The sequence below is a fragment of the Sander lucioperca genome, chromosome 14 (assembly GCF_008315115.2).
Source record: "Sander lucioperca isolate FBNREF2018 chromosome 14, SLUC_FBN_1.2, whole genome shotgun sequence".
Taxonomy (NCBI): domain Eukaryota; kingdom Metazoa; phylum Chordata; class Actinopteri; order Perciformes; family Percidae; genus Sander; species Sander lucioperca.
Genome location: NC_050186.1, coordinates 22,570,721 through 22,582,151, shown reverse-complemented (window position 1 = coordinate 22,582,151; position 11,431 = coordinate 22,570,721). Strand labels below are relative to the sequence as shown.

At 42.2% G+C, this 11,431-nt stretch overlaps 1 protein-coding gene across 7 annotated transcripts in view; it reads right to left on the bottom strand.

Annotated features, from left to right (window-relative positions):
- Nucleotides 1-537: 537 nt before the first annotated feature.
- rgs3a (regulator of G protein signaling 3a) overlaps nt 538-11,431 on the bottom strand; it is a 160,544-nt gene continuing 149,650 nt past the window's right edge. For 5 of the 7 annotated variants that reach the window (XM_031277731.2, XM_031277735.2, XM_031277736.2 and 2 more), the window contains 4 exons: nt 5,056-5,157; nt 4,011-4,072; nt 2,800-2,966; nt 538-2,672 (listed from right to left, as the gene is read on the bottom strand). In XM_031277731.2, the coding sequence (XP_031133591.1) occupies nt 2,472-2,672; nt 2,800-2,966; nt 4,011-4,072; nt 5,056-5,157 (532 nt within the window). In that variant the 3' untranslated portion in view covers nt 538-2,471. Of the gene's footprint in view, nt 2,673-2,799; nt 2,967-4,010; nt 4,073-5,055; nt 5,158-5,497; nt 5,684-9,871; nt 10,023-11,431 lie in introns of those variants that run through there. The other 2 variants (XM_031277739.2, XM_031277740.2) reach the window with 2 other exon arrangements.

The window sequence follows — 11,431 nt, the reverse complement described above, 5'->3', positions numbered from 1 at the left end:
CCAACAGGAATGATAGCTAGAACTAGGAAAATAAGACTCAAGTTGTAATATACTAGAATTTCTTTACATGTGATGGTTTTTAATGTTAAATTACTTAAAGGAATAGCCTAACATTTTGGGAAATACAATCCAACAGTTCTAAAGCTTACTTATTTACATGTTATATCTTTGTTTAATCCATACAAAAACTGAAGTGTTAAACCAGCAAGTTGTGCTGGTAAGCAAGTTTGGACAAAGCCAGGCTAGCTGTTTAAGCTAAGCTAAGTGGCTGCTGGCAGTAGTGTAGTGTTTATATTTAGTGAACGGTATCATTTGTCTCATCTCTCTGCAAGAAAGTAAATACGTGCATTTGGCAAAATGTCAAACTATTCCTTTAACCAACTTCATACAACTGTCTGTTACCTTTAATCAGTGCATGGCAACTTATGGACCGCTTGAATGCCCATCAGTCTTGGCATATTTGTGACCAGTGCGCATGGGCAAATTACACACACATTACACATTACAAGAAAAATCCAGAGACAACACATCTTACTTCATCAGTTGGTTGGTTTATTTATCATTAGCAATGACACCAAATGTACTCTACTGTTTTCACTTGCTATCATAGGAGATGCATTTTGAATTGTAAACAGTGAAAATGATAAAATGCATTTCATAACTCCTTACAAGCAGTGTATGACCAGGGAAAGAGCAGATTGTACCTGCTCTTGCTCACCTACTTTTTTAAACAATGTATGTCATCTTATACTTTTGAGTCTCTCATATTTACATAGATACAGCTGGGTCCCACATTCACCAGCAGAGACCTATGGGTTGTTTTGTTTTTGTTTGTTTTTAATGTGTTATCACATAGTTTTCTAAAAGAATTATATTTACAACCATAACGACCCCCAGCTGCCTGCTGCCGGGGGTTAACAGAGTTAGAATCATTTGCTTAAAGTTCATTAAACTACTTATGGTTCTTGAAAGTTTACGTTGTAAATCAACCTTATAGCTCTACGCTTTTTTTCTCTTAACAAATAAAGTTAATACAGAGCTTAAGCCGTTCGTCTTCACCATAAAAGTTCAAAATGATCCAAATAAATGAACAAACCAAACATAATAATAAAATAAAAAAAACAATATTGCACTTAAAGTTCAGGACAGCATTGGACCTGTTTGGTGGTTAAGAGGAAAGTGAGAGCTTTAAGCGGAGTGCTTTAGAGGAGGTGAGGGTGTCTGTAGAAGCATCCAGCAAGTTAATCTAAATAAATAGGCAAACTTTTGTACAACATGAAGCAATATCTTATGAAACGAGCAACCTCTTGTGTATTGCTCAGTAGAACTAGGGAGTGCAGGTTGGAACCCTAAAACATATAAAAACAGTGTGTGTGTGTGTGTGTGTGTAGAAAAACAGAATAAACCAAGCTGGAACCTGTCATGGCAATGTCCTGAGAATGCTTCCTCGATTAGTCCAGTGAGCTACTATGTTAAAGGAAATGTCGTTTGGCTGCACAGAACTTTTTTTTCCTTTTTCTTCTTCAGTTTTCATTCCTTGTTGTAAACAGTCTTTGGAGACAGAAGGCAAGTCGTCTTTTTCTTCCATTACTGGCTTTGAATGTGACTTTGAATGTCTTTTAATGTGAGAATGACACATTTCTTCATTTCTTCACAGCTCCAGTCCATCCGTTATTTATACGTTTGTGTTCTTTGCCCGTTGCTGTCTCCGTCGTTGTCCCTGTTGAGCGCTTTCCGCAGTCTTGGGATGAACTGAATAAGGTGAAAGCTGTTTATAGAAGCTTTGAGAGAGTGTAGGTGTTTTACAGAGATGCACGTGAAACAGAGCGATAACGCTAGCTTTCATTCAGACATTTTGTTTTTTTTCCCCCTCCGTCATACAGTTTGGAGCCTGATAAAAAAAAAAAACATGAAGGACTTTGTGTCGTACCGACAGCTTTGAAGTGGCTTCACAGAGAATGTGGCGGAGGTAAGGAGGGAATTTAAAGCGGGAGTTTTAAAGGGAAATTAAGGAAAAAAGTGACAAAACAGTGCCGGACTGTCTTCATGTCTGCAGGGTTTTCTGAGCAATCCCTCCTTTTCTCCAGTACAACTGGACAAAAACACAACCAAAAGAATGACACCACAAAAAAAAGAGAGACAGTGATCAGACAAGCGTCCAGCTCCTGCTCCAGCCCTCGTATGTTGGCTTCTGTATTTTTAGGAACACCCATCCATCCATTCATCAGTCTATTCATTCATCCATCCACCTGGTAACTGTGTAAACTACATTCCTTTGCAGTGCCATAGCTTTTCCACGTCCTCTCACACCACAACAACAACAAAAATCATAGTGGACAGGATGACATACACAAAGAAAATGTAAAAAAGGCAAACAAAGACCCTCACATCCCACCCACCCACTATTTTTTTCAAGTCTGACCCCGTTTTTTCTCTCTCATCATCTTCTCCTTTGATCTTTTTCTGGTCTCTTATGACGAAGATGACGTCGGAGTGGAGCTGGCCTTTTTTTGGTTGATTAAGTCCACGTAGAGTTCTGAGCGCAGGAAGCGGGGGTATGAGTCCTTCTCCATCAGCCCGTATATCCGCCTCTGCGCTAGTTCAAAGCAGGAGCGTGTCACATTCTGCAGGTTGTCCTTAGTGTGATCTCTGGTGTACGAATCCAGATTTACCTGCAGAGAAAAAGAACAAAACAAGTAAGTTAAACTGTTATTTTGAAGAAATAGCAGGAGGAAAAATGCATGTTTACTTTTTTGATGCCATTTTTCCCCAGTATGTGTTGTGTGCACACTCACTCACTTCTTTACAAGACTGGATCGCGATGTATTCTGCAAAGATTTTCTTGGCTTTTGAGGCCATCTTGGACTGCGACTTGATCTTCTTGTATTCCTCACATGCTAGCCAGAATTCCAGATTCTCCTCACTGAACTCTGTGCGCAGGAAAGCTCTGAACGCTGCCAGACCATCTGAGGGAAAGCAGAGAGGAGGAGAATAAACAAGAGAAGAGTTGACTAGAGTGCCATGGCAACCTCACAGCTGAAGTGCTCCTTGGAGTTTCAGCGCCTAAAATAGCTTTTTGGCAGCCTTTTGAGTCATGTGGTTGGAATAAAGTAAAAAAATCAAAAAAAACTAACAACACCGCAGCACATATTCAAATCCTCAACATCCTTTGAGTGACATCACCCACCCTTCAGCATGGCATCTATTCATTCCCCTTTACACATGCTGTGAATGAACAAAGAGAAAAGAATGTTTGAGAGTATGGGAAAAGGGACTCATTCTGACACTTTGGGGTTTTTAAGTTTCAGTCCAGTTAATGATTAGAGGAAGAAGGCATCCAGAAGAAAGAATAGCAGGAAGCCGTGTCCACCCACTTCTCCCTTCTGCACCTTTCCGTTCCAATGAATCACCCACACTGATATGCAGAACCAATGCAAGCAGTCATCTCTTACCTCATTCTGGTAAGCAGGAGTGAGGTAAGTCAAGAGATGGAAGAGAGGAAATAAGAAGGAGGAGAATAAAGAGGCCAACAGAGCCGAACGAGAAACAGATGTAGCTCTGGCTTTGTATCAGCTTTTAAAAAAGACTGGGATTGAACTTCGAAAGCTGAACTGTGTAAAACAAAAATAGCAACAACAACTTGCAGGTTGGCTGTTTTAGTTTCCCCTCCTCCTCTCTACGTAATGCATGGACACTGTCCGTTGGGATTAGGGAAACTTGATGCAAGCTGCCCGTTCATTGCCGCATGGTGTGTGTGTGTGTGTGTGTGTGTGTGTGTGTGTGTGTGTGATCCATATATCAGTACATGCATATTTCCTGTGCTTACCACCCTCCCCCACCACCTCATGAAAGCACTGTATGTCTATATTCACCCACTGTCTAGAACAATATTGCACTAAATCATATCACACAAATGATCAGAACAAAAAGACGGATGATTCCAATATTTGTAAAAAAGATGAGAGACAAAAGAGGAAAAAAATGAAGAGAAGGAATTAAAAGTAACTTACATTTGTGTGTCAGCAGCTTGTCAAGTGAGTCCCCCCATTTCAGTGCTTCCTCTGGGGTGGGCCTGCAGATAAAAGCAGAGCGATTCTTTAACAAGCCCATCTCAGTCAGGTTTCTCATTGTGTGACCCATCCGCAGGACTTTGTCTATGCTTGATAGATGAGTGGAAACAAAGTATGTATTCCTCTCTGTTGCTTCCTTCCACTCTAGTCTGTGTCTACTGGTCTTCCCCTCTCATTGAGATCTGCTTTGTGAAAGCTAACAACACTGAGAACCATGCGTCTATCTGCTTCACCCTGGTGGGGGTAGGCTTTTATATTCCCACTGAATGCAACTTGGAAGGCGGGAGGGGAGGGGCTCCGGCCGGCCAATGGGAATGTGTTGTTGGGTTTAGAGACCTCCTCCCCCCACCAGTGTCTGTCTGCCCCCTGCTGCCTTTCATTCTTCCTGTACCCTGCTGTAAAGCATGCCTCTTTACAGTGCTCATCTAACACTCTCTGGAATCAACATCTGAGGCCTTATTTGACAAGTAAAAAAAAGTTGCTATGTAATTTCAGGTACAATTTAGTCAATTTGGACATTTTCTGTGCCTGTTCATAATGGATTTGTTTTAGCCGACATTCTGACATCTGACAAATCAACAAAAATTGCATTTGCTCTCACAATTTGCCATTTGTTTTCTCTTACTGTTATGCATTCATGTGTTAAAGCAGCTGCTTGGCAAAGTGCACTGCCAGGTTTATACTGTTATAATATAAGACATTACAACAATCTATAATGTTATATTTTATTTGGTAAACATATTTTCTATATAACTACAAAAAAACCACAGCCAAACAATTCACTATCCTTCCTTCAGACGTGCCATTGTCACACAAACATTCTCTCATTCATTTTAATATTGCCACACATTAAAAGCACACTCCCGTCACTGCTACTGCCCACATGTCTGTCTTCCAAGGCCAGGTCATCACCAGTTGTAGCCAAACCCGGAACACAGTCTCACACACACCCACATGCACATGCTGTCAGGAAGTGGCTACTTACTTGACTGACTTCATAGATTTGTCTAACTTGCTGGCTGGGTTGCTTCCTGGGGATTCATTCCTCCTCCGCAGGAAAGCCAGCCGATTCTTCATGTCTTTGGCCCTGGGTGAAAGGAAGATAGAAGAGAGATAGAAGGAGAGAGTTGGCAAGAGACGGAAGAGAGAGAGAAAAGAGGAAGATTTATGAATACAGAATAAGGCGAAGGAGGGGGAAAGTTGAGACAGGACAAGGGAAATGGAATGAGGATGAAAGGAATGATAGATAGAGGAGGTGGACAAAAAGAGACATGGGAAGAAAGTGTGTTGAGTCCAAGTCCAAAGTCCACAATTAAAACAATCCAAGGCATGGAAATCACCAATTATGTTCTTCAGCACTGTAAATCCACATGAAATCAAACCCACAAAAGCCAGAAAAGAAGAAAAATAAATGTCATGTTGTGTACATTTTAGTCTTCAGCCAGGTATGTTGGTATGGTGGGACCGAACTTTTCCAAAAGGCAGATGTCAGCTCCCTTTCCTCGCTTCGTGTCAGTGTCTCGCTTGTCAATCTATTATCTCTAACAGTCTTTCCTGTAGATGTGTCCCTGGCAGGTTCCTCGGCAGGGACTGAGCGAATGTGGCAGAGAAGGAGAAGAGACTCAATCCTCACTCCTCTGTTTCATCACGCCATTCTCAATGTGCCTACAGGGGTTGCTGAGAGGGAGCTGACCCAGGGCCGAGGCAACAGGGCACAGTGACCTCCTCTGCTTCCCTCCAGCAGCAGCACCCAAAATCCTCCTGACTGCCCACCTTACCTGTTTCACCTTCCTCCAACCATCTCACACACACACAAATACACACACAGACCCCCCACAGCACATGCGCCACCTTAAATCTCACACAAGGTGATACACCAACCCTCAGTCCCCATGGGCTTTGTCAGAATCCTGCGCATTTCCCATAATCCCATGGTACGTGTCCTGGCTTTTCCCGACCTGGAGCACGTGCTGCCACATTGGGATGTGACCTCACTCAACACCCATTTCCTGAGTCCCTGCTTTTGATTTCCACTGTGGATTGGCTGGCCCGCTAATAATGCAGCGTGGCAGTGTGCGCTCGCTGGCCCTAATCACTGCAAGCTGTGCCACAGCCAACCCACAGCGCCCAGGAGAGCATGTACACCCCAAATTGAGAAACAAGGCTTCCAATTATAAACACTTATCATTCAAACATGAACACATAGAGGGGTGGAAAAACCCACAACTACAGATTAGCACAAACACTGTACATGAATATACTTATATTACTACTACTATGGGGATAAAAGAACGGCCACACAAACATTTCAAAGAACCCCCCAGCACCTGTGTCAACTCATGCCCACTTCACTAGTGCTTTCATGCCAGTCACAGGTGTTGGAAAACTCCCAGTCTCCACCAGTGTGCGCATGTGTGTGTGAAGGGAAGTGGGAGAGAGAGAATTTATGCATGCGTAAATGCAAAGTGGTCACACAGTGCGACTGCCGAAATTGAACAGAGCACACAGTCAGCTGTCTGATGAGAGTTTTTCCAACTGCCGCAGGACAGGAAAGGTAGAAACATGCCCATACACATAATGCAACATGACTGCATGAGCTGTTGGAAGCCGCAGCTGAATAGCTCCTTTAAAATCAGGATGTGTGACTTTGTGGGTGTATTGATTTGGGTGTGTTTGGGTATGGGGGGTTCAGCTGGTGCAGATTACTTTAGTCGACCAAGAGAACTACAAAAGGCCTTTTTGGGAGCGTTTGTGAGGATCAGGAGAGTGGAACTGCCAAACGAGTGAAAAAGAATGTACTACCAATACATGAAAGAAGTAAAAGAGAGAGATCGAAAGACACTTTCATTTGATCCTAAGGAATACCTAAATGTACACGCAGCCTCACTGGTGGAGAGATGACTCATCCATTGATTGATATAACGTAAGTGTTCTGTATGATACAGGCTTAAACCAGATGCTGAACTGGTGAACACAATCAGGCCTCTGTTTTACTGGAAACAACAGGGTGCTCTAACACAATATCCCTGTGAATAGCTAACACTTGCCAGCCTGAAGGACATTATTACCCAAATAAAAACTGTCTTGCTGTTAAATAAACTCATAACATCAGAGCAGGATTCATTAGATTGTTCTATTTTTAGGTTGCACTCAAGGCAATTAGGTCTTGAGCTGTGTGCATGTGTTAGCTAATAGACAGCCTCTGTCTTGCTAGTGCAAGTGAGGAAGAGAAGTATTTTATTAGGGCTGGAAGATATTTTGTTGGCCTGACAAAAGATGCTTTATTATTTATGTCTGGTTTTATACAAGCTGAGCCTGCGTGGGTATGATGTGACAATGATGTCATAGCAGCAGTCACTTTAAGGAATTGTATGTTTCTTTCCTGCCACCATGTGGGTGTCAGTGGATATTGCAAACACAAACAGTGACATTTTCTACCCTCTGGCAACACAGATTGCTTGCAAGGCATTATTCTACTCCCAATAGTTGGTGTCAACACTGGAAACAACTTGAGCTTACATCATCCCATGATTTATCTTTCCATTTATTTTCAGAAACTAAAATACAACACTGACACCATTCCTAAAAAAAACAAGGGATACGTATTGTATTTTATGTAGCTGCCTTATTTAAACCACTACACACTGGTAACACTGACTGCAGAAACACTTTTCTTTTCTCTAAGTCTGTGTATTAGGTTAGGTAGTGTGTCATACTGCAGGAGGTGTGGGAAACTCAACTGATACAGTCATAAATGACACTGCCTGTGTGGTTATTAGGTCAATGGGAGTCAACAGCAGCTCTAACCTGAATAATACTCCTCCCTCAATGTAGGCAGACACATTCTCCATCCTTTGAACAGTGTCAATCAGTGGACTACAGTCACATCTGTGACCGCCGGATGCAGAGATTTAGCAATATCAGCTGCCTAACTACAAACAACTCTTAACTCAGACTTAAAACAGAAGGAAAGGAAATGCTCTTCATACTAACAGGGCCAACCAATACCACGATTACAGATATTTGTATGCATTTGTTCAATATCAGAGATGGAAAGTAGTCTTGTACTTGAGTCTACTTGAAGAGCAACTTCACTTAAGAATGATACTGAACCCAGTGCTCTTTGCACCTCTGCTCTTTATTTGCCAATGGTGCTACTGACAGTCTCTCACTTTGAGTACCTGTGTATTTAAAGTTGATACTTTACAGTATCTGCTAATAGCTCCCCAGCACTAACACCATTAGCAATGCACTGTATCACACTCCATTTGATTTATTACATGCGGCGACCCCTACACTTAAATTAATCTGCTAAAAGACTGACAAATGCTCTTTAAAGGATTATCAAATTAGTATGATTTTTATCTGACACGCTTCTGTCAAAAAATGTATGCTCCACTGCCCCACGAACACACTAAATACAGCATGTCCATGTTTGCAGCACAGGCACAATGTGTACACACCCCTGAGTGTCTTCTTGTGTCTGTGCATGAGAGAGCGCTGTATGTATTTGAGTGAAGAAGGGAGAGGTCTTTAGCTCCGCAATTCTCTGCAGGTTTCCATATTCTTTATTCCCTCTTTGCTTGGCTCACATTAGATGCACTAATAGCCCCCCGCTGGCTATTCTTGGTGTTCTGAAAAGTAGGCCGCACTCCCAGGGAAAGGCTCTGGGAGCACATGGGCGTGAGCTGCAGACAGACACACTGCAGATCACAATGTACCATACAAGCGCAAAGCTAAAACCACTGCCCCACTTCATCCCACTTTTGTTGTTTGCTACGTGAGGCTTTGTTTCCCCACAATGATAAGAGTTTGCCCTTTGTAAAGCCTGACCTGTGACATTTGGGGTGCAGTGATGAGTACAGAGGAGGAATTGAAATACAAATGGTGAGGACAGCAGCCCAAGGTTCAATCATGTTTTCATTCCCTCTGGCACTTTTTATTTACAGAAGGCTGTGTGCCTTTGAATACAGGACAAGCCACACAAATAACTGTGCAAGCGTGTGAGCCTGTTTGTGCGTCTGTGTCTGAGCGAGTATAATGGGTCAAGGGTTGGGTCAATGTGTCTGTAACACTTTAAATAACTTTGATAGTATTTGGGCTCTGTCTAAAAAGATATGGGAACAAACTGGGAGCGTTTGCCCTGTACTTTCTCTCACAGACAAAACATAACACAATAGTAACATAATAACAAAAGAGAGGCTAATCTATAAAGTGCCTCATAACAAAGAGAAATGTCACTCTGCCATATTCCTAGAAGAACAATGAAAAAGGGAGTTGTCCTAAATTTCAGGCATAAATATAACATTATCTCATTCACAGTCTCCCTCAATCAAGACCAGAAAAAGAGCTCTATTTCTGAGCAAACTCACCTTCCTAGCCACAAAGACCACATGAGCAATCCTATTCCTGAAATCCAGGCTGCATATAATAAGAAAAAGGGCCAGCCTCAAGTTAGAATTTAAGGCTGCTTCCTCCAAAATAGTCTGAGCGCTTCAGCCTCACGGGGATTTCTGCTCCCTCACTGCGACTGTCAAATGAGATCCATGTAGAGGTCAGATAGCTTCCTACCAGCTTGAGAGCATCGATTCCTGTGGGACGCAAAACAGCTCCCACCCACACTTTCCTCATCCTCCCTTCTGATGTTTCTAATTCTTGATAATCAAAGTGCAGATGAACCCACGCACGCACGCACGCACGCACGCGCGCGCGCACACACACACACACACACACACACACACACACACACACACACACACACACACACACACACACACACACACACACTGCCTTGCTCTTACCTTTCCAGGTAGTTCACTGAGAAATCAACCATAGTGTGAAAGATGATTGCCTGTACGTAGATTCACTTGTTGTGTGTGGAAATTAGACTGCATGTAAGCGTGTCAGGAGTGCCGGTGCTCAGGGCCCAGGGGTTTGTTTGACAATCACATTCCTCTAACCTCTGAGGGGATGTGGTGGAGCTTTATATAGTCTAGGGGGTCTGGGGAAGGCGGACCCTGGGCTCATCCAATCGCCACGCAGTGTTTAGAGAGGACAGATTCCTTCCACTGGGGCCGGGACGTTTTTTTTTTTTTGTTTTATGGGTTAGCAAGTAGAGATGACATATGTCTTTTTTGCAAAAGAAGTGACTTGACTATTGTAATGATCTGTTCATCTGTCCCAGATGACAAGCAGTGGTAGAGCTCTGTGTTAAATCTGCTACTAGGCTATAAGAAAGACTTGACACACATATTATCATATCATATTATCTCTTCTGTAGTTTCTGCACTGGATGCTTGTTGGCATGAAACTTCATTTAACTGATAATCTGAATCCAATATCCTCAATCAGAAACTCAATATGGATGAAGTTGAACTTTTTAATGTGGCTCCTGTTCTTTTAAATACAATGTCTGTGGACTTTAGTCATGTTTTAAACATTATATCATAAGCTTAACAGAAAGAGCTAATACTTGATTCATGGTTGTGTTGTGTGTTGTCTCTATAAATGAATAAATGTAAACATGCCGATTGCCTGGCAGTAGTCTCCAATGAAGTAATGAGTCCAGGAGAAATAATGTTATAAGTTACCTGGATGTAACTTCAGTTCTATAAGTATGTGCGTAGCCCACCGTCGCTCTATATAACAAAGTTAATAAAATAATGTAAAAACAGTTATTGTGGGGAATATAATTAAAGGGGAACGCCACTGATTTTCACATCAACATCTGTTTGTAGGTCGTGGGGAGTACTGAAAAAAGTAGTATAAAGAGTTTTACATCTCCGGAGAGAGCTTCGCCGAGTCTGATCAAATTGATGTCACTTGATTAGATTACAAGTATGGAGTTGGAAAGAAGTGAGGTGACCAGACCTCTTTAGCACACTCCATATCACTGTTTGAGGCTAGCGGCTCGAGGCTACATTAGCCACTACTAACATAACCCACCCGAAACTACGACAGAACTGTCTGTGGTCGAGTTGCATTGTGGGTAATGTAAGCGCCAGGTTTTGACAAGCAAGAAGAGTGCTTGGAATAAAAAAGACAATATCAACTATACATTAGAATGGCGCCTCAGATGGCAGGACGACTATCAATTCAGCTTAAGTCAAAGGCAAGTGCATTTCTGTTTTGGTCTTGAAGAGATTCAACACTCATCCAAGAGGCTTCATTAGTTTTACACTGGTATGGAGACATATAAACCTCCATGGAATGTCCACACCTTCAGGTCCAGTTGTTTTTTCTTGGTCTTTTTTTTAATATGTATTTTTATTAGGCAATGAAACATTCCAGTTTCAGAAAGTCCAGTTAACTTTGATTTAGTATTTCTATATGTCTGTATATAACCTGGATGACCATGACTC